Source organism: Callorhinus ursinus, unplaced genomic scaffold (genome assembly GCF_003265705.2).
Source record: "Callorhinus ursinus isolate GAN/ISIS: 27379988/994484 unplaced genomic scaffold, GSC_fseal_2.0 scaffold7, whole genome shotgun sequence".
Lineage (NCBI taxonomy): Eukaryota > Metazoa > Chordata > Mammalia > Carnivora > Otariidae > Callorhinus > Callorhinus ursinus.
This window is the reverse complement of record NW_027397069.1, coordinates 54,529,605-54,552,894: the sequence shown is the minus strand read 5'-3', so window position 1 is coordinate 54,552,894 and position 23,290 is coordinate 54,529,605. Positions and strand designations below refer to the sequence as shown.

The following is a 23,290-nucleotide window of genomic DNA, read 5'->3' as shown; positions in this document are numbered from 1 at the left end:
GAAAGGAATCTCACCCTCTGATACAGCCAGCCAGACACAACCCATTACCTACATAATAACCAGTCCTCAAGTCAGAGGGCGTGACAGCACCATTTGTCACACAAGGTTCATCCTAGATTTACCTGGTAATTGGGGTTACCATCTGTTAGCTAATTGGCTTCGCCTGTCCTTTATGACAGGAAGTAGTTTTGCGACGTGGAGTGAGGTGCTTTGCCAAGTTAGGCTCCTGCCCTTCCACAGAGACTGGGAGGCAGGCCCTATCTCCCCGGATATTGACATTTCAAAGGGATTGGTCCCAGGTCCTTGAGAAAGACATTCCTGAGTCCTAAAGCTGGCAACAGCTTTATTTAGCTTTTTAAAGGATTTACATACATTTCAAAGAGACAGAGGAAGGAACTTACAAGTTGTCTAAAGTTAATGCTCTAAGAAAAGGGATGCAGGGAGAAGTCTCTTCTTTTCAACAGGGACAATTAACTCTCCTATTTTGAATTTGTATTTGTCCTTCCAGGCCAAGAGGTGGCAGCAAAGGTTGGCCTCTCCACCTCCTGTTCACCCAGGGACTCTCCCATCTCATCCCAGGCTCTGCAGAAAGAGGCACAGACTAAACAACTCCTCATTCCTATTTGACTTCCATCTGTCTGAAGGCCGGACCTGGGGCTTCTGGAAGGGAGGGCTCCGCCCCACCTTCCCTCCTCCCCCTGCCCATTCTCCACTCACCCCACTGAGTTGCATCATCTTGGTTCTGAGGAAAGTGCAAGTCTTCTGTGAGGGGACCTCACCACCCCACCCGAGGCTGGGTTGGGAATACTTGAGGTGTTGATGTGTGCTCTAAATCCTTGAGAACAAGAAGGAAAGGCAAGGTCCTGGCTCACCCACGTGTGGGGCATGGGCGCCTGGTCCACTTGGAGGGACACAACTATCCCAGCCCCGCAGGCGGATGTGCGTGTGTAGACCGGGGAGGACAGACAACTGAAAACCACAGCAGAACCAAATCAAAACCAACCCCTGTGGTTCACTTTCACCAGAGGATTGATTCTGACCAAGAGAGGAAGGAGAAAAATCTTTAAAATCCGTGAGTCAGAAAGGGAGAAACTCAGCCTCATATTCAGATGGGTAATCAGCTCTCCAAACTGGAACGGTTCTCACTGTACACAGTGTTCGCAGTAAAAAAGAACAGAGGCATTTTAATTTAAGAAGAAAACAGACACCTGCTGTCCTGCATTTATAGCCACGTCCACTGGTGCACATTGCTGCTCCTTCACTCACTCTCGGGGATTAATGGGAGCTTGATGGATCTGAAAGGTGTGGGGAATTGGAATAGGCAAAGTACCTCTCAGGTAAGGAGAGCACCATTTAAAAAACAAACCAGAAAGCATGATTTATTTTTTCCTAAGATTTCCTGTTTGTAGCTCTGTAATGTGTATATGTGTGTGAATATGAATATGTATCTCTCTGAACAGAAGAGCAGGAGGGAAACCCTTCCATCTGCCCCCCTACCTCCCGCTTCCATGGCCTTGGAGGGCCCTGGCCTGCCTCAGGTGGCGAAGCAAGGGCTGAGGTTACCCTACTGACTACTGACTGCCCTACCCTTCAGTTGCCAGCAGCAAAGGGAGTGTGATTCCCACTTGCAAGGGCTAGCCTGGACCTATTGTCATTTTGCTTCCAGGCAGGCAAGGCTAGCTTCCCCGTGGTCTTCAGGGAAGGCTCTGAGAAAGGATGGAGTCTTAGCCTCCCTCCAGCACCACCAGTGTTAGGGTGGAAGCAGAAGGAAGGATGGGAGCCCTGGAGTGGGCAAGGCAGGGCCCCTGCCTGGGCAGGAGAGCAACCTGGCCTCCTCCCGGGCACTGGCTCTGGGCCCTGCGCGTGCTCTCACTGGCCACCTACCTCCAGGGCCTTGGCCTCCCCGGCGGCCCCCTGCCATACCTCACTAGGTCCCCACTTAGCATTCACTCTCCTACTCAGACTACAAGTCAGGTGGTTCTGAGCATGACATGTTCCGGAAAGAGCATGTATGACTTTTTGCTGTTATCTTTACTACAGAGGATGCCTGAAGTACAGGTTCGTGCTGCCATTTTGGCTCTCGAGCTAATGAGCCTCTTAGAGTTCTCATTTGGGGATTTCACTCTGGACAGTTCAGAGGACCTGGGGACTCCCCGCCATGACACCCAGTTCAATAGCTTTAAGCAGTTATTCATTATTCACCCAGCTATTTAATGAGCAGCTCTCAGTACCTAATATCGTTATAGGCTTTGAAGAGGATCAAAGGGTGTAAGGCATCCCCTGAACTCCTAGGAACTTAGACCATCCTTGGAGAGACTATGTGCCCAGGTGTAGAACAGCCCCAATTCAGGCACTAACAAGTGGGCCAGCACCAGGAGAGTTCAGGAAGGGGATGAGCATGGGCTGAGGCATACGGGCAGAGCTTCCTGCAAGGTGGGATCTGAAAGCCTTAAAATCGTGGGCAAGATTCAAACAGGAAAACATCCTAAGCCTAAAAGACACTTGGGGTTCAGGAGGCTTCCCTAAGATTGTGTGACCCCAGAGGCCTGCTGCCACAGCTAGCTAGCATCACTCATGTAACTACAGGACTGCCTGCTGACATGGAAGCTTGAAGAGCCAGAGCACATGCACAGAGGGGCATGGGAAATCCCAGGAAGGTGCTGGGGGGGCGTTGCATGCCATGGCGTTCCCATACTCACACGAGTCAAACGTCTCAGAAGCTGGGGAGGTTGAAGGCTGGCAGGCTGCCCTTGGACTCTGAGGCTCTCAAACTCCACCTTCTGTCCAGAGAGTTGTATAGTTCCCATTCCACAACTCACCTGCTGGGTGATTCTGTGACTGATTTGGCATTCAATCCCTTCAAGCAGGGACCAGCAAGGAGTTCTGGTCAACACCAACTGAGCACTAATGGGCACGGTTCTTAGGATATTTTGTTTTGTTATCCTTCTTCCCAAATCTTATCCAAGGGGGTGCTGATGAGAGGAGAGCTCCTGGGGCTTGTTAAGAGCACATCTGCCTTCAAGGATTTGGGGCTGTCGTCACACACTATCTACTGGTCCCCCTGTCCATTCTGTTTGGTCCAAGCAAGGAGAACGCTCTCAGAGCTGGACAAGATCTTGGTGCATCCTGATGTTAGAAAAGAGACGGACAATTGTCAAGAGAAAGGAAACAGATGCCCACAGCGTGATGGCTTCTGCAGTGACAGGATGTCTGTTTGCCCCAGGGGTGGCAAGAGCGTGCATGTCAGTCAAAAGACATCCTGGTCACCTTCTACCCTGCCTCCCTGCTTTAGGACCCCCTCTCCACCCCAAGTCAGCTACCCAAGCCATCTTCCTAAGTACAGATCTCCCTGCCACATATCAAAACAGTTCAGGACATTCAGAAAGACAGTCCATAGCAGATGGACCCTTGCCTATTACAGAGGGATGGAAATGTTGGGTAAACTATCACCAAAAAATTGCATTTTAATACATGCTGTCCTTGAACAAAAGAAAGGATATCAAGTGACAGAAATGAAGAGCAAAACCACAGTCAAAGGCGGTAAGTGTAAGCTGGGAGCCTGGAGCCCACGGAGATACTAGAGAAGCCAAGGTTAGGCTCTAGGGACCGGGCTAAGGTTATAACACCTGTATGAGAACAGGAGGTATGGCCTTAGGCTTGCTTGGAAGAGAGAAAATTTTGATTTGAGCTCAAGAGAAAAGCAAGAGCATCAAAGAGATGCCCCTTCCCTAAAAAGGGGATTGGGAAATGGTATTCACTAGCTCAGGAAAGTATGAAGAAGTAAATGGTCTTTTTGGGTCATGGGTGCAAAAGAAAAGTCACGTGTCAGAAACTGAATGCCTAGGGCCTGTGCCATGAATGGGCACAGAACCCACATCGATGCCACCTGTGAGGCCGTGAGCCCCAAGCAGAGAAATTAACATAATGTTTGATCTAAAACAGTTGAAACCTCCAGGAGCCTAGTCAACACTAATGTGAAACCACTCTGTGTAGAAACATTGTCACAACGCAGGGCACTTGGGGGTCACACAGGAAAAACAAATCATACCAAAGATGAGCTCATGATAAAAACTGACACATCAGGAGGGAAAGGAGCCTCTGTGTGTGGGAACCAGCTGATGCATCCAGCAGGGTACTCGGTATTTCAGGGACTGCAGGTAATAGAACAATCTGAAAGAAGCTATCAACACGTCCATACCCAGCACTTTAAGACCAGAGCCCACCAATTCCGGCCCCATCCCAACTCGTTCCTCCTGTGTCCACCTTCTCAGGTCATTCCAATCCTTCCTGTCACATACACTCAAAATCTTAACACCATCTTCAACTTGTTCTTCTCTCAGCTTTTTCCCTCAAAAATGGCTTTCAATTTCTCCTCTTTCTTCTCCCCTCTCCTCTGTTACTGCGAAGGCAGCTAGCTGGTCTCCCTGCCTGCCTGACTCCAGTGTCCCCCTTCTTTTTAGCCCACCCTACACAGCCACTAAATTATCCTCCTAAATGGTAAGTCCACTGGTTTCACTTCCCTGAGCCAAATCCGGATTACGAAAGTCCAAATCTTCCCCAGCTTGGACTTAAAAGTTCTTTCCAGTTTTGTTTCCTATTATAATACATCCCCCGCATCCACCCCTCACCCCACAACAGCTTACTTGTCCTTCCTTCACTCCCCCTCATACTTCCAAGCAGTCTTCTTCATCTGACTCGACTGCTTCCCTCATCACATCAGCTGACTGAAGCTCAACCTTGGCTTCAACCTGCTAGAAACATGATGTTGTGGAAGAATACAGGCATCATTTGGGCTAGACCTACCAGGTTTCAAATTCCAGATATGTCACTTAATAGTTCTGTGCCTCAAGCAAGTCAGAACCTCCCCCAGCCTCAGCTTCTAATTATGCAACATGAGAATGATACCTACTTTGCAGAATTGAGAGAATTAGAGATAACTATGGAAAGCACCGAGCACAGAACTTGACCCCAGGAAGTGCTCAATAAACAGTTGCTGAATTGAGCCTCCATCTGCTTTTTTTATGGGAGATTTGTTCTACTGCTTCCCCAAGCAGAGCTCCATGAGGCCTGAGGCCTTGCCCAATCTGTCTTTGCATCTTTGTACTTTCCTGTGCCTGACACAGGAAAACCTATCTACTGACAAGTAGTGGAAAGAACTTAGCGTGCCTAACCTGATGTGAGAAGGAAGAATTTGGGTAAGACCTAGTGGATCTCAGATGTCGGAAGAGTGTTGAGGGCCCATTTATACTGTGTCACTCCAGAGAGGGGAGAACCACCATCCATAAGGAGGAAGGTTTTAGCCCAGAGTAGGAATAGCCAACATGTAGAGCTGTTTAACATGAGAGCAGGTGTCAAATATGAGCTGCTTGCCATTAAAAAGCTCAGACTATAAAAAGTATTCCTCCGTTGGATGATAGATAAGACCAGATCAGTGATTCTTAACTTCTGGGAGTCACAAAAGCCTTTGAAAGTCTGATGGATCAGTTATGGATCTTCTTCCCCCCCCCCACCAAAAAGGCTCAAAGCATAACATTTTGCAAATAATTTCAGGAGCTTAATGGTTCCTAGGTAAAGATCACCTGAAAACCCTTGTAGGATGCTATGTTCAACTTTCTTTTTTACTGTTAATAATGAGAAAGAAGCATTTTTGTTACATGTATTCTTCAAAATCCACACCTCCCATCTCAAGGGCCTGGCTCATAACTAAAAACTCAGTGCTGTTTGCCCAAATTCAATGCTCTACATATTTGTTGATTATATGAATGAATAAATGAATGAAATCTTTCATTAATCTGATCTTTAAGGAAAGATATGTGCTGTATGGAGAAAAGAGAAAGAAAAAAAAGATAAAAATGAAGCGTTTTAGAGAAAGACCAATACAAGATGATAAAAGGTGGAGAAGAGTTCATCAGGGTCAGAGACAAGGATAAATTTTGGAAGGCTTTAACTCCCAGCCTCTTGCCAAGGGCCAAATGCCCCAGCGAACTTCTAAACCCAAGGTTCCGTGGGGGCAGAGTCACCTACTCCAATCTGCTAGCCCTGGCAGCTTGCACTCACAGTGATTGTGGCACATACCCAGGGGCACCAGGGAAAAATCACTCCTAAGATCGTGACCATGTCCAGATGATATTCTAATCTGATTTTGAAACCTCTTTCCCTCTGTAAATTTAGGTCTTAATTGTAATGCAACCATTCATTGTTCTATTATTACAATTGCTCAGTTCACCCTTGGTAATGTTATTAAAGGAAGTGTGTTGAGGCATTTTTTTCCCCTTAGAGTATTATTATTCAAAGAATAGTTGGTTTTCAGCATAAACCCTAGTGACAATAAGCCCCAAGAAGAAAATATCCTGTCCAAGCACAGAAGGACGTCTTGTTTGACAAAATGAGTTTAAGATTCTCAAGGACTAGCGGCTTCTTTCAGTTCGTATGGGCAAAGGCATGCTGCTCTGCCCGGGTCCAGTCTTCTTGCTCTCCCCACTCCCCTGCCGCACCTGCGCTCACGTGGAGACACAGTGGCAGCCAGATTTCAGGAGCCTTCTCAAGCTCTGCAGGGCCTCGGGCAGCCCAGCACCGGTGAGGGCACTGCAGGCCCGGAGCTCCCAGCTGCGGTCCTGGAATCTCTCCAGGCCCAGCCGGTCTCTGATCCCAAGCAGCGGCAGAGCATCGGGCGCCTCCTGCTTGTTGGCCAGCACCAAGAAAGGGACGCTGGCCATGTGTGGATCATTCAGGACTTCCACGAGCTCAGCCACCGCCTCGGGCAAGCGAACTTCGTCTGTGCTATCCAGCACATACACGAGGACATCCGTGCCTTCCAGGTAGTCCTTCCAGTTGGCCCTCAGCTGGGTCTGCCCCCCTACATCCCAGATGGTCAGAGACACATGCCCAGGGACTCTGAGAGGCTCCACGTTGAAACCAACAGTGGGCAGGGTCTCCACCAGCTGGTAGCCCTTCAGTTTGTACAGGAGCGTGGTCTTCCCAGCTGAGTCGAGGCCTATCATCACCACCTGGGCTTCTGCCTTGTGACCTCGGGAATTCACAGAACCCATGGTGGCCACTGCTAACCCCTAGGGGAGAAAGGCCAGGTGCACACATCAGCCATTCTTTTCGGGAGGAACACAAATTCACGCAGGCACATGGAAGAAGAGCCTCTCCTCCCAAAGCAGGAAGTGTCTTTTACAATGTCAGGTTTCAAACACAGGCCTGGGCTCTGAAAGGGCCAGGAAGTAAGGGCAAATGAGTCACCCCAAGCTGATCTATCTCGGGAAGGGGGAGAAGGGGGCTGCATCAGAGAAGAGGGTAGGGCTTCCTGGAAGACAGCCAACGTGGGCTCACCTTCCTTGGTAGTAAAAGCAAAGAGGCAAAAGGAAGTTCCAGTTAGATATAACCCAGTTCGGTAGGAATGACCGAAAGATGTCTTCAGTTCTGGCAAGTCTGTGGCTTCCCGCCTCTATTTTCTTCCTATAAGCCTTAATCCCAAAGTGGAAGCTAGCTCCAGTTCAGTGCACCAAGTGAAGAGGGCAGTCGGCTGCCTTTGGAGCTCCCCTCAGGACCAGCACTGCGTCCTGCAAACAGTGGCTATTCCAGATACGGTGGCCTGGGGACACATTTACAAGTCACAGCCAAGTGGTTTCCTCCATTGCCTTATCAAGGTAAACTGCCTACAGAGCACGACTCACCTTTATTTTTTTTTTTTTTTCTTTTAAAAAGCCCAAATTTTAAAAACAAACCCCTGTTCCCACCCTAGGGTACACGTGGCTGGGACATCTCTCCCCCGGGGGGGGGGGGCGGGGATATTGCGGCTGCCCCTGGAAGAAAATAAAAGACAGGCGGCGTTCATTCCTCACGCGGGCGGGGGAAGAGGGCAAGTAAAGTTACCTCGGTGTTACTAGGCTGCGGCCGAAAGCTCCTCCTCTGTGGCAGTCCGCTCGCCCGCAACTGCTTTCCGCGTGGCGGTAGCGTCCCAAGGGCTAGAAGAGAAGGAACTGCAGGGGGCTGCTGCCGGTTCCCCTTTTCCGCTTCCTTCCCCAGGTGGGCGGGGCCGGAGCTGTGCTCCCGGGGCGGACGGGACGTGCAAATGTCCCCAGCCCGGCGAAGCCCCGCACCAGCTCCGTTTCTTAGCAGATCAGAACACATGACTTCATGGTTTTTTGGGTTTGGGTTTTTTTTTTTGTTGTTGTTGTTGTTGTTGTTGTTGTTTTTTTCTGGAGCCTGGAGATTCTTTTGTTTGCTTGGACCCTACAGGCTTTTAAAAACTGCCTAAGTATGATTAAAACCCTCTAAAAAATAGTAACTATGTTGAAGGTAAACGGTAAAAATTTAATAGTTGTGTCACTGTGGTGGAACTGCGCAGTTAAACTTACTGCTTAATTTTTTTTTTCGGCCATGTCATCATGTTTTTCCCAGCAAACAATGATACCTCCAGAAAACGTAATTTTTAAAAAAATTATGGCCAATCAGAAGCCGTTGACTCTGCAGCTCACTAATTGGCATCTGCAGCTCCAGTGATTTGGCTCTTGGAACCAGTCACATTTGTGGGGTGCTTTTTGCTTTCCCATGCATCATTTTATTAAAACGCCAAGAACTGGGCGACTGGGTGGCTCAGTCGGTTAAGCATCTGCCTTCCTCTCAGATAATGATCCCGGGGTCCTGGGATCGAGCCCCGCTTCCGGCTCTCCGCTCGGCGGGAAGCCTGCTTCTCCCTCTCCCACTCCCCCTGCTTGTGTTCCCTCTCTCGCTGTGGCTCTCTCTGTCAAATAAATAAAATCTTTAAAAAAAATAAAACAAACAAAAAAGAATGCCAAGAACTGAGTTGGGGGTTTATGACTCTCCTGTTTTACAAATAAAAAAAGCGGCTCAGAGTAAATAATTTGCTCAAGATCTTGCTGGAATTTATTCATCTCTTCCTCTTTTAGCGTGTCTGCTACTCACCTAGAAAGTGCTTTATAGAGAGCAAACAGCCTGTTGTAAATGTCGTTGCTTTTCTTAGGCCAGGGTATTTTAACAGGAGGGAGTGGTTAGGAAAACACAGAGTGTGTTATGTACACACCCCACTGTGTTGTGTTGTTACTGTTGCTTAGTTCTGCGGGGTCATTTTGCAGCCAGCCTGGGCAAGTGGGACTTAGACCCAAGGATCGGCAAGGGTGGGGGTTAGCCGATGGAAAAGTATGAGAGGGAACATCAGGGGTCAGGGGAGATTCTGGCTAAACTGACCTCTAACAGGATTCTTGCTGAAGGCAAGCCAGGTGACCAGATGTCACCTGGGGGAAGGTAGGGCTGAGGAATACGATCAGATATTGAGGTGATCAGATATTAAGGGCAGGGCATTCTGGTTAACACATAGCAGGGTTCTTGCTAAAACGAGATTTTACGAGGAAGTGCACAGATGAGCCTAGAAGAAGGTTCGGGAGCCTGACTAAAGTTTAGCCAAGCAAAGAATCTTTGTCATTACCCCAGAGCAGTCTCCAAGCACTAAAGAACTGTCTGGAGGAGGGCTTGTCCGTCTAATCTGTGGGGCAGGGCAATCAGACCAAGCTGAGACTCAGTCCTGTCCAGCTGATGAATCCATGGGGATCCTGCCAGGACTTGATTGACAGGAGGATTGGGATGCACCGAGGATAAGGACACAGATGCCAAGGATAATGTGGGTCTGGGGCCTGGGAGCCAAGGGGGCAGTGCTGCTATCACTCTGCTCCTGGTTCCTTCTGCGTGAGCCCTGAGGACGGCGAGAGGTGGACAGGAGCTGAAGAAGCCACTGACTTGAGAAGAAAGGTTGGACTAGGTACTGTAAAGTTTAGTTCAGCTCGAATATCTTATAGGACAATATCTTATAGGACAATTTTTATTGAGCAGCTATAAGCATAACTTTGTACAGTCTATCACATGACTTTTAATTTTTTTTTAAAGATTTTATTCATTTGCTTGAGAAGAAAGAGAGCAAGCACAAGCAGGAGGAGCAGCAGAGGGAGAGGGAGAAGCCGGCTCCCCGCTGAGCAAGGAGCCTGCTGCAGGGGCTCCATCCCAGGACCCTGAGTTCATGACCTGAGCCACAGGCAGACGCTTAACCGACTGAGCCACCCAGGCGCCCCGATCACATGATTTTTCAAAAAAACTCTTCGAAATGCATCTGTATATCATATGAATGGGAGTGGTCAGCATCATTCCTGTACGTGAAGACTAGGACATCGTGTATCAGAATTACATACAGAATATATTGCAGACTCTTTAAACTGTCTTTATTTTGCATTATAAATTGTATTTAGAATCATTACCACTTTGAGTGCCTTGTGAGTGTTTTACAGCTACAGCACAGCTCATTTTCCAGAACTTTTCTATTTCTAGTTTCCATTTTATTGATAACACCATCTCTTTTTTTGTTTTGTTTTGGTTTTTTGTTTTGTTTTGTTTTATCGCCACCTCCTTATAACCAAATGAGGAACCTGGAAAAGTCGGGGGGGGGGGTGCAGATTTCCTTGCCTGCCTCTCTTTGCCCTGTCTCCCTCCAAACAGAAATAGTATCTCTTTCTTTCTCTCTCAAAAACAAAACAGAACAAACCAAAAAACACAAGAGGAAAAGGAACTAGCAGTGGGTGATGTGCTTTCTGAAAACAAAAGAGAACAAACCAAAAAACACAAGAGGAAAAGGAACTAGCAGTTGGTGATGTGCTTTCTGAAACAATGAGCCGAGAAAGAGCTGAAGGATGTTAGCCCTGCACCGAAGCTTCCACTACCGACTAACGCTCTTACAGCATTTGCAGGAGGTTTCCGGACGCTAAGGGGGAAAAACCAACAGTGGCCAGAGACCGTCTCCTGAAAATGTGCCGGGACGGTGATGCGGAGGCCAAGACAGAAGTGTGAGGAGCTCCCACCGTGCCTCCGCGGCGGACATGAGCTGCTGCTGTTTATCCTCCAAGGTTCTTTCAATATGCAAAGTAGGGCCTTGGCAGCCGCTGCTATTCAGTCAGCAGAGGCTCCTGAACTGGGTAGTGTATTTTTAGTTGGCAGGGGAAAAAAAAAAAAAACCAAACAAACTTGATTAGAAAGGAAGTTGGAAGGTCACTTCGTAGCTAGAAACTCAAATCTGCACTTGAAACTTCTTTATGTTTCCCACATGAGTTCCTGTCACTCTGGGCAGCAACGAGCAAAGTGCTTCGATTCTCTTCTTTTTATAAACAGAATTACATAAGTAATGATGAATATATTGTCTCTCATTTGAGTGTCAAACGATGTAAATGCCTACAGGACAAAATTCTTAGGTTCACTCTTTTTTTTTTTTTTTTTGAGAGGGAGGGAGGGAGAGAGAGAGAGAGAAGGAGCACAGAGAGAATTCCAAGCAGGCTCCGTGCCCAAAGTGGAGCCACCGCGGGGCTTGATCTCACAACCCTGAGATCATGACCTAAGCCTGAATCAAGAGTCCGATGCTTCACTGACTGAGCCACCCAGGTGCCCCTTAAGTTCACTCTTTTTAAAAAAAAAAAAGATTTTATTTATTTATTTTATTTATTTTTTTTAAGCTCTTATTTATTTATTTGAGAGAGAGAGAATGAGAGATAGCACGAGAGGGAAGAGGGTCAGAGGGAGAAGCAGGCTTCCTGCCGAGCAGGGAGCCCAATGTGGGACTCGATCCCGGGGCCTCCAGGATCATGACCTGGGCCGAAGGCAGTCACTTAACCAACTGAGCCACCCAGGCGCCCTTTATTTATTTATTTTAGAAAGAAAGAGTGAGAGTGAGAGGGGGAAGGGCAGAGGGAGAGGGAGAGAGAAAATCTCAAGCCGACTCTGCGCTGAGCATAGAGCCCAAGACAGGGCTCAATCTCACCACCCTGGGCTTATGACCTGAGCCAAAATCAAGAGTCAGATGCTTAATCGACTGAGCCACCCAGGTGCCCTGAGTTCACCCTTTAAATCACTACTCCCCACCTATGAGGTTATCAGGATTAGCAGTTTGACACACATTTGTGCAGTGATCTTTCTATATATACTTACATGTTTTGAAGCACACACATCTATTTTACTGTTTGTTTTTTGTTTGTGTCTTTTAAACGTAATTGTGATGTCTGTAGCTTTTCACATTGAACGTTTATGAGATCTTTCCACATTAGTATATATACTAAATCAGATACACTTACCGTTTTGGTTTTTTTTTTTTAAGATTTTATTAAATAATGAGAAGGCCACAAGAAAATACAAGAAGCATAATGCTAAAATATTCATAGATGAAATTACATGATTCTGAGATTTGCTTATAAATAATCTAGCAATGGAGAAGTAGTAGCTTGGGATATAATGTAACAAGATTGGCCCTGAATTGATAATTGTCAAAGCCAGGTAGACAGGGGTGTATTATATTAGTCTCTCCATTTTGCATACCTTTGAAATTTTCTGTAGTAAGATATGAAAAGCATATATAAGAGGCATATTCCAGTTTACCAAATGTGTGATTCTGCCGCAGCTCACAGGCCTCTGGGCCTCCTACGACTTGTCACACTCCATATTTTCTCTGTAAGAACTCAAAAGTTGCCTTCTCTGGAATCTGCCATGACCCTACCCGGTGTGGTTTGTCCCTGCTTTACCCTTACCACACTTCGTATATATACAAACACACGCCACAACAGTCACACTCCCACACATACTCCCACACTAAGGGAATTATCTTATTGAGATTTTAAAGACCTAGCAGTCATCGATTGAGCCCCTAATCTGTATCATACACGATGTCTACGTTTGTTTCATTGCTCCTCTCAACAGCTTTGGGAGGTAAGACTTTTTTGGTCCCCTTTTATAATATAGAAACTGGGGCTACAAAAGATTAAGTAATTTGCCCCAGCCTAGTTTTTTTTTCTTTTTTATTCTCAATTTTCTATCACTTTGTCAACTATTTCTTAGATAAATACATGTAAAAAGTGATCAGTACAAACACTGAGAAGCAAGCACAAATGAGGAGGAACATTGCCATTATTAGATGAAGATAAACTGAAGAGTGTCTCTGGGTCATCATCTGAATTTGCCTTCCTTGGGAGTTTTACAAGAGTCCATCCTGGGGTAGTCAGTGTGCAAGGCCATGACAGAGTCTTAGGAAGCATAGGGCTTCCCATAGTTGGGGCAGGGGCCAGGCCTTTCCGGCGGGCCCAGTACTGCCTATCCAGTGGGAACATGGTCAGTAGGAATGGACCGCTCTGTAGATTCTACATCAGAGCCCATTTTCAGGGGCGCCTGGGTGGCTCAGTCCGTTAAGCATCTGCTTTCAGCTCAGGTCATGACCCCAGGGGTCTGGGATCAAGTCCCGCATCGGGCTCCCTGCTCAGTGGAGAGCCTGCTTCTCCATCTGCCTGCCGCTTCCCCTGCTTGTGCTCTCTCTCTGTCAAACAAATAAATAACATCTTAAAAAAAAAAAAAACAAAGCCCACTTTCAGCTCTCAGGAATGAGCAAATCTGAATACTTCTTGGGGTGAAGGGAGTATGGTCAGGTGGTCCTGTCTGTAGGGCATGGAGAGGAGAGGAGAAACCTCGTTACCACATGATCAAGGCCTGCCAAATACAGATAAGAATTCGAGCCAGGCTTGCCTGGGAATTTTTTCTTCCAGGTAAAGAGAATATAATGACTGCAGATAGTTTGGTGATAACAGTCTTTATTGTGTCTATGTCTTAAGTCCTACTACTTCAACTTGAACTAGTTGTTCTCTATATCATATGCACATCTTCTTTGAAATTCCCTTGACCTCTGTCCCATGTTGGATCTTCTGCTTTTATGTCCCAGATTTTCCCCTTTCTTGGTTCGCTTGGTTGTTTTGGTGGAGCACACCTTCAGTAGCCTCTCAGATGCATGGGAGGTAAGGTTTTAGACCTTGGATCTCTGAAAATGTCTTTTTTTTTTTTAACTCTAACGATTTATTAATAGTTGTCTGGATATGAGATTCTAGGATGGAAATCACTTCCCTTCGGGACTTAGAAGGCATTGCCTTGTTGTGTTGTGGCTTCCACTGCGGCTGTTGAGACTCTAAAACCAGACTGGCTCTTGATCCATCGTTTGTGACTTTTATTCTCTCTGGAAGCTTATAAACTCTTCACTCTTCACTGTGTTCCAAGAATTCTGAAATTTCAACTAAATTGTCATGTTGTGAAAGTTTGTGTGCTTTTAATTTTTTCCCTTTTCTTACTTTTTTATTCTTTCCTTTTATTTTATTATAATTTTTAATTTTGTTTTGTTTTGTTTTGATGAAAGAGATGTTAAAAAGGTTTGTAAACCAAAAGGTTTTAAAACCTTTTTACTTGGTATGAATCTATTTTCATCCATTATGCTAGAAACTAAGCGGTCCCTTTCCTCTGCCTCTTACTGCTAGAAGTAAGTTACTTTCAATTTTGGGACATCTTGAATTTTCCCCTCCAGTTTTTATGTTCTTTCTTTTTGGAATTCCTATTATTTGGTTGCTGAACTTTGACTTATTCTTTAGTTTAAAAAAATTAGTTTCTGGGGTGCCTGGGTGGCTCAGTCAGTTAAGCGTCCGACTCTTCATTTTGGCTCAGGCCATGATCTCAGAGTTGTGAGCTTGAGCCCTGCGTTGGGCTCCATGCTCAGTAGGGAGTCTGCTTGAGATTCTCTCTCTCTCCCTCTGCCTCTGCCCCTCCCCACCAATCTCTCTCCCTCTCTCTCTCTTTTTTTTTTAAGATTTTATATTATTATTCATTTGACAGAGAAAGAGAGAGAGCTGGAGAGCACAAGCAGGGGAAGAGGCAGAGGGAGAGGGAGAAACAGGTTCTCCATTGAGCAGGAAGCCCACTGTGGAGCTCGATCCCAGAACCTTGGGATCATGACCTGAGCCGAAGACAGATGCCCAACTGACTGAGCCACCCAGGTGCCCCTCTCTCCCTCTAAATAAATAAATAAATAAAAACATAAATAAATAAATAAATAAATAAAATCTTTAAAAAATATATATATTTTCTTTCCCTTCTCACACCTTTACCTTTTCACTCTTTCTGGGAGATTTCTTCAACATTATCTTTCAGTCCTTCCATTTTGTTCATTTCATCTATTATATCTCCGCCCCCCCACCCCCCACCAAAGGCTCTTTTTTGGTTCTCTGAATCTCTCTGAGTTTCCATGGAACCAGGGAGAATGGCTATAGGAGACCCCGAAGTAGAGGACATGTGGTAACAACCAGAGGGTTCATGTTCTATTTTCTGAGTTACTGAAGTCTGCCTCCTTCAAGGTAACATACAGTCTGTTTCCCAGCATGGAGCCTGCCAGCCTGCTTCTGCCTAGATTCTGTTTGCCATCTTGGGATAGAATGCTATTAGATCATTGTGTGCCATGAGTACGCTGGGAAGAGATGAAGGAGCACAGAACATTCACCAACATAGATCCATAGGGTGGGCTACAAGTCTCAATAATTACAAAAGAATTGAAATCACACAATATATTCTTTTGTGTGACCAAAGTGGAATTAAGGTAGGAATAAATACTGGAAAGATATCTGGAAAACCCCCAAATTTTTGGAAATTGAATAACCTACTTCTAAATAGCCCAAAAGTCAAAGAAGAAATTGCAATGGAAATTAGAAATTATTTTGAGCTGAATAAAAGTGAAAATACAACATATCAAAATTTGTGAGTTACAGCAAAACCACTGGGAAATTTATACACTTAAATGCTTATATTATAAAAGAAGAAAGACGTAAAATCAATTATCTGAGAGAAAATAAGAAAAGCAAACTAAATGCAAAATAAGAAATAAAATAAAATAAAAATGAAAATCAATAGAAAAAATGGAGAAAATAGATACAGACAAAAGATTCTTTGAAAAGATTAATAAAATCAATTAACTGCTGATAAGGCTGATTAAAAAGAAAAGAAAATCATGAAGAATAAAAAAGGGACCTTACTGGGACGCCTGGGTGGCTCAGTTGGTTGAGCGTCTGCCTTCGGCTCAGGTCATGATCCTGGGGTCCTGGGATCGAGTCCTGCACCGGGCTCCCTGCTCAGTGGGGAGTCTGCTTCTCCCTCTGCCTGCAGCTCTCCCTGCTTGTGTTCCTCTCTCTCTCTCTCTCTCTCTCTGATAAATAAATAAATAAATATTTTTTTAAAAAAGGGACATTACTATCAATTTTAGACCAAAAAAAAAAAAAAAACTGACAAGGAAGATATTACGGGCAGTCTTTTGCCAAGAAAACCAATAGCTTAGATGAATACTATTTGTTGAATAAGCTATCTTTTTTCTTGGCTAACTTGAAATATCACCTTTATTAGGGTGCCTGGGTGGGTCAGTCAGTTAAGCATCTGACTCTTGATTTTGGCTCCGGTCATGATCTCGGGGTTGTGAGCTTGAGCCCCGTGTCAAGCTCCACACTGAGGATTCTCTCCCTCTATCTCTGCTCATCCCCCCTCCCTCCCTCTAAAAAAAAAAAAAAAAAAAGAAAGAAATATCACCTTTAATGTACACGAATTCACATACTGACACATAGGTATGAGTTTGGATGCTTTTATATATCACATTCCATTACTCTATTTGCTCTAAGAGCAAGTATTGCAGTAAACCAGTGGAAGTTGCATCAACTTTTCTATTTATTTATTTAGTTAGTTAGTTAGTTATTTACTTATTTATTTAATGGACAGAGAGAGAGAGAGAGAGAGACAGCAAAAAAGGGAACACAAGCAGGGGCAGTGGGAGAGGGAGAAGCAGGCTTCCCGCTGAGCAGGGAGCCCCATGTGGGGCTCAAACCCAGGACCCTGAGATCATGACCTGAGCCTAAGGCAGTCGCTTAACCAACTGAGCCACCCAGGCGCCCCTGCATCAACTTTTCTGACCCAGCCTCAAAGGGCCACTCCTGCTGCATTTTATTGGTTACAAGCAAATTTTAAGCCCACTTAGATTCCAAGGGAAGACACATAGACTCCATCTCTCAATGGGAGGGTTACCAAAGAATATGCAGCCATTAAAAAAAAAAAATCCATGCTGTCTTTAGTGGTAATACTTCTAAAGTTGTCAATAAGTATAATATTTCTGTAGGTTTTGGATAAATATCCTTTATAAATTTGAGGACCTCTCTGATTAGATTATGGAGAAATAGAAACAGTAATTGTCATTTGTTTTTCTCACAGACAAGTAGTATAATTCATGGAAAATAGGTTCTCTTTTCTTTTTTTTTTAAGTATAATTGACATACAATGTTATATTAGTTTAAGGTGTATAACATAGTGATTTGACAATTCTGTACACTACTCGTTGCTCACCATGAATAGTGTAGTCACCATACAACATTATTACAATATTATTGGTTATATTCTCCATGCTGTACTTTTCATCTCCATGACATACTTTACAATGGAAAGTTTGTACCTTTTAATTCTTTTTATCTATTTTACCCATCCCTCCACCGATCTCCCCTCTGGCAACGACCTATAAGTTTGTTCTCTGAATTTAAGAGTCTGTTTTTTCTTTGTTCATTTGTTTTGTCTCTTAAATTCTACATATAAGTAAAATCATATGGTATTTATCTTTCTCTGTCTTATGTATTTCACTTAGGGAAATATTCTCTAGATCCATCCATGTTGTCTTAAATGGTAAGATCTCATTTTCTCTTATGGCTGAGTAATATTTGTGAAAAATAGTTTTTAAGGGTAAACTTATATTGCCAGATTTGTGAAATCTGGCCACACAGGTGAAATTCACTACACAATACCAAATACCGTTTAGATTCTAAACTTTGGCTATTAAAGCTTTGGAATATTTTACAACATAAGTGAGACAGTATTCTTTATGAACTGTAATTTGATAGTATTTGGCAATACCCAGCACATACTGCAGAGAGATTCATAGAGAAAAGAGTGGTTTGTTTTTTAAAACGTGAACATTTTCTTATAGAAACTGTACATTTATTTTTCACACAAAGGAGTATGAATAGGGAATGTCGACAATGGTGAGCTAAACAACACATTTAATTTCAAGAAATCTTCAAATCCCACTATAGAATCCTGCTGAGCTGGATTAAATTAGACTACACGGTGAACTCTTTAAGCAAAACTAAGTGGGGGCACCTGGGTGGCTCAGTCAGTTAAGCGTCTGCCTTTGGCTCAGGTCATGACCCCAGTGTCCTGGGATCGAGCCCCGCATCTGGCTCCCTGCTTAGCAGGGAGTCTGCTTCTCCCTCTCCCTCTGCCCCTTCAACTGCGTGTGCTGTTTCTCTGTCTCTAAACAAACCAACCAACCTGAGTGGCCTTGTTCCTAAGCCCACATTTATCACTTCATTGATAAGGGCTGATCTGGAACATTTAGGCCAAAGAGAAAAATGGACAAGAACTAGAATATATGCCTCAGTCTCTAAGCTGATTTAGGTCATCTGCGGGAGAAATTTCCAGCGTCCCCTGCACCAATTTTACCTGGCTGTAGTGATAAGAAGGAGATCGATGGCTGCTCTAGAGGGAAGGCAAAGAACTCCCCCAAAGAATAGATATTTACACAATATAGAATGATTATGTGTATATTTTTGGCCTCTAAAAAATACAGCCCAAGTGGTGTTCTTCACCTTGGTATATACCCATGCTTGGGAAAGATGAGGAGGCTGGGGGAGATGAAGAGGTGAGGAGATATCTGAAGTGTAAAGGAGCTTGGATTTCCATTGGCACCTCCTTTATCCCCTAGAGAGATATTGACACAGTCACAGGAGTAAATGAATGTTCCCCTCTCAGTGAACTCATTAGATGGGAATGATACATTTACACACCAATGTATGAGCTTAGCCTCATGAACCTTCCATCCAGAAAAGGGAAGCAGAAAAAAAGAAAGAAAAAAAGGATTCTAAGGGCTTTTAATTTATTCTCAAACATTAAAAAAAAAAACTTTTCTTCCTTTTATTTGCTTTCCCTAGTTATATGTGAAATGGGTATTTCAGAGTTTGCAGTGGTAGGAAAATAAAAATAATAGGACTGAAGAAAAGGAGAGACATTTAAAAACCGCATCATTTGTAACCAAGTGTTAGAATAAGCAGAAATACCAGATTTCCATTTAGCTACCTGCTAGATCTCTTGCCTTTTAAACAATTTTAGATGTTATTCCTGTTTTGCTAAATCCAGGGAAGGACCAGGAAATATCTGCCTGGCATGTTATAACATAGTAAGCTTATGTAATGTTAAAGCTCTAGGAAATGTCGAACCCTATATAAATTCTGACTCTCCGTCTTCATATGGCTGTTTTTTTTCATATTTGAATAGCCCTTATGTTCCTATTGCATGACTGGGAAATCTGCCTTCTCATCTGGCTCACTGATTAACTTTTGAGTGGACTGAGATAAATTCTACTAATTGCTGAATTCCTTTGTTTGTGAAGCACTGAAGTAATCCTCCAGTGAATGTACCTGGGCCACATTTTAAAAGTTGGTCACCCCCAGGCGCCTGGGTGGCTCAGTCATTAAGCGTCTGCCCTCAGCTTGGGTCATGATCCCAGGGTCCTGGAATCAAGCCCCGCATTGGGCCCCCTGCTCGGCGGGAAGCCTGCTTCTCCCTCTCCCACTCCCCTCGCTTGTGTTTCCTCTCTTTCTGTGACCCTCTCTGTCAAATAAATAAAATCTTTTTAAAAAAATAAAAAAATAAAAGTTGGTCACCCCTGTAACAGGTTTGGAAATATTGCAATAACTTTAGAATTGGATGAAGGAATGTATCTTGAAAATTTTTTTAAAACCTATATAATTTAAATTTAGTGTGAATTTCTTATCAGGCAGCATCACATCTAGGTTGGTTAGTAAATAAACCAGAAGCAAAGGAAAAGGGAAGAAGACATTTAACAGACTCTAGGTTTGGGCCCACACCACACGGTGGCAGGCTTACTCTATTGTGCTCCCTCTTCAGGACCAAAAGAACCAAAAATAGAATCGGGGGTTGGGGGGGGAACAAACTTATAAGAAACACATCTTAACGCTTGTGTTTAACTACCTTAAGCCACATATTTTAGGAAGGTAATGTTTAGAAAAGATGACATAAGTTATTAGTTTGTCAATATCTTATGTTCAGGGACGCCTGGGTGGCTCAGTCGGTTAAGTATCTGCCTTCAGCCCAGGTCATGATCCCAGGATCCTGGGATGGAGTCCCATATCTCCCACTGTGATCCTCCTTGCTCTTTCCACTTCTGCAGGTTTCTCATGCAAGCCACTTGTTAAAGATGGTGGAACCGCAATGCAGGAGGAAACTTGGTCCTCGAATCACGTCTTGGAGGAGAGCTTTGTGCCTGTGAGGAACCATCACTTTGGATGTTCCATGAGTGAGAAATAAACTCCTATTTTGTTAAGACACTGAGATTCTGGGGCTTATCTATTATGACAGATAGCATTAACTAAAATCGCATGTAGAGCCCTTAGCATGATACCCGACACAATACCCGCTTAATAAATGTTAGATGTTAAAATCGTGACTCTAAATATAAACCAGGAGGCGCCTGGGTGGCTCAGTCGGTTGAATGTCCCACCCTTGGTTTTGGCTCAGGTCATGATCTCAGGGTCGTAGAATCAAGACCCGTGGAGTCTGCTTGTCCCTCTCCCTCTGCTCCTCTCTCTCTCTATCTCATAAATAAATAAATAAAATCTTTTTAAAATAAGTAAATATGGGGTACCTGGGTGGCTCAGTCAGTTAAGTGTCTGCCTTTGGCTCAGGTCATGATCTCAGGGTCCTGGGATCGAGCCCCGCATCAGGCTCCCTGCTCAGCAGGGATCTTGCTTCTCCCTCTCCCTCGGCTCCTCCCTGCCTGCTCATGCTCTCTCTCTCAAATAAATAAATACATAAATAATCTTAAATAAATACAAACCAAGAGCCTAAAACTCTGAACTTCAAACAGCAATATGTGGAGATTCTTCTGCTGTATAGAAGATCTGTTTTGTTTTTTATTTTTAAGCTGGAGAAAGCCTAGGAAATAAAGTTGTGTGTGGAAGCAGTAAAAAGCTGAGCTATTTGTGTATGGAATTTGGAGAAATCATGATCAATATTTTGTGTTTATATTTGCTACTTTTTTGGGAAAAATTAACAGAATATAAAAGAAAGAAAATCAAATAAAAAATTCATGTTGGTTCCATCTTTAAAATAATATTCAGGGCGCCTGGGTGGCTCAGTCGGTTAAGCGTCTGCCTTCGGCTCAGGTCATGATCCCAGGGTCCTGGGATCGAGTCCCGCATCGGGCTCCCTGCTCCTTGGGAGCTTGCTTCTCCCTCTGCTTCTCTCTCCGTCTGTCTCTCTCATGAATAAATGAATAAAATCTTTAAAAAATAAAATAAAATAATATTTAAAATTTTTCTTCCTTGTGATGACATTAGTGTTATGATTCAATTATTTCAGTATTTCACACAATTTTTTTCTTGAAAATGTCTTCTTTCTTGGCTCCAACACTTTTTGGTTTTTTAGTGCTTGTGTTTATTTTTTTATTTTTAAAGATTTTATTTTTAGGTAATCGCCACACCCAACGTGGGGCTCAAACTCAGAACCACAAGATCAAGAGTCACACGCTCTACCAGCTAGCCTGCCAGGTGCACCTTTGGTGCTTTTATTAATGCCTATTCTCAGTTTTCTCACTTAAAACCCAGATCAAATTTCACATATGCAGTCAAAGCCTTCCAGAATATCCTGGTTGGAAGGGATCCCACTTGCACTGAACTGTCAATTTTTTAAAAAGATTTATTTATTTATTTGAGAGAGCAAGTATAAGCACAGGGGAGGGGAGGGGCAGAGGGAGAGAGAGAGAGAATCTTAAGCAGACTCCTCGCTGAGCATGGAGTTGGGCTCAATCTCAGGACCCTGAGATCATGATCTGAGCCAAAATCAAGAGTTGGATGCTTTAAGGACTGAGCCACTCAGGCACCCCTGAACTGTAACATTTATACAATCCAAGGCTCTTACCATTTGCTGTCTTCTGTGCTAGAGTTTATTTTCAGGTGGGTTTATATAGCTTGCTTCTTCCTAATCAGACTGCAAGCTATTTGGTGACAGGGACTGTGCTTTTTTGATTTTACATTGCCCACAGAAAATAGAGTCTGTGCAAACAATTATTGATAATCAACCCATTGGTTTGAAAGCTCCAGGTTTATGAGATTTCCCGTAACATTTTAATATCTATCTTTCAAAGAGTTTTATAAGAATAAAGAACAATAGCTTTCATAAAGTTTTCTTCAGAGATAAATAATAATTTACAGTTGGGGGACAATAGTGGGAAAGGTGGTATTTTAATGGTCAGTGGTTTGGGTTAGAGGAAATTTACAAAGAATAAATTAGTGCCTGATGTTCCATACTGAAATGAGGACAATTTTATATGTATTATTAGCTAAACTTATTTTCATTTTTTTTTTTTGGTCCTGCATCCTGTTTTTAAGAAAAACATTTTTTTTTGTCGGGGGGTTGCTTGGGTGGCTCAGTCAGTTAAGCGTCTGCCTTTGGCTCTGGTCATGATCCCAGGGTCCTGGGATCGAGTCCCACATCGGAAGCCTGCTTCTCCCTCTGCCTGCCGCTTCCCTTGCTTGTGCTCTCTCTCTCTCTCTCTCTTTCTCTCTCTGACAAATAAATAAATAAAATATTTAAAAAAAATTTTTTTAAAGTAGGCTCCATGCCCAGCATGGAGCCCAACATGGGGCTTGAACTCATGACCCTGAGATCAAGACCTGAGCTGAGATCACCAGGCACCCTCCTATTTACTTTTTTTTCTTTTTTAGAAAACATTTTATTTATTTATTTGACAGAGAGAGACACAGCGAGAGAGGGAACACAAGCAGGGGGAGTGGGAGAGGGAGAAGCAGGCTTCCCGCTGAGCAGGGAGCCCGATGTGGGGCGCGATTCCAGGACCCCGGGACCATGACCTGAGCTGAAGGCAGACGTTAATGACTGAGCCACCCAGGCACCCCCTGTTTACTTTTTAAATTTCTTTCTGTTTGCATATTTGCTTAAGATGTTTACCTTAAAAATATCAAAAGTTATAGCTGAAAACATTTCATATTTTACATTCAACATCAGAAGGACATAGAATGTTTTAACTCTGACTTTTTTTTTTTAAGATTTTTTTACTTATTTGACAGAGAGAGAGAGAGAGAGAGAGAGCACAAGCAGGCAGAGCGAGAAGGAGAAGCAGGCTCTCCACTGAGCAGGGAGCCTGATGCGGGGCTCGATCCCAGGACCCTGGGATCATGACCTGAGCCGAAGGCAGACGCCCAACGACTGAGCCACCCAGGCTCCCCTTTAACTCTGACTCTTGCCTTTTACCTTCAAATTGATCGCTAGTTTCATCCTGTGTTTATCGTCTAAATTTGGTAATTTTCTATAATCAGTGTTT

At 44.0% G+C, this 23,290-nt stretch overlaps 2 protein-coding genes across 3 annotated transcripts in view; one reads left to right on the top strand and one right to left on the bottom strand.

The window, feature by feature from the left end:
• The first annotated feature begins 829 nt into the window (after positions 1–829).
• RCBTB1 (RCC1 and BTB domain containing protein 1) overlaps positions 830–23,290 on the top strand; it is a 79,430-nt gene continuing 56,969 nt past the window's right edge. The window contains exon 1 of the mRNA XM_073894594.1: positions 830–1,337. The gene's annotated coding sequence lies outside the window, so the exon portion shown is untranslated. The remainder of the gene's footprint in view (positions 1,338–23,290) is intronic.
• On the bottom strand, positions 6,354–8,037 carry ARL11 (ARF like GTPase 11). 2 transcript variants are annotated; one of them, XM_025874943.2, is made up of 2 exons: positions 7,879–8,037; positions 6,354–7,067 (listed from the first exon to the last, which is right to left on the bottom strand). In XM_025874943.2, exon 2 carries the CDS (start codon positions 7,047–7,049, stop codon positions 6,501–6,503), a length of 549 nt encoding a protein of 182 aa, XP_025730728.1. In that variant the 5' UTR covers positions 7,050–7,067; positions 7,879–8,037; the 3' UTR covers positions 6,354–6,500. The 2 variants fall into 2 exon arrangements, with proteins under 2 accessions (XP_025730728.1, XP_073750697.1); XM_073894596.1 differs by having other exon boundaries at positions 6,354–7,210; positions 7,879–7,966.

Excerpts from the sequence above, each read along its gene's own strand:
- ARL11 (XM_025874943.2), bottom strand. The coding sequence starts at position 7,049 with ATGGGTTCTGTGAATTCCCGAGGTCACAAGGCAGAAGCCCAGGTGGTG.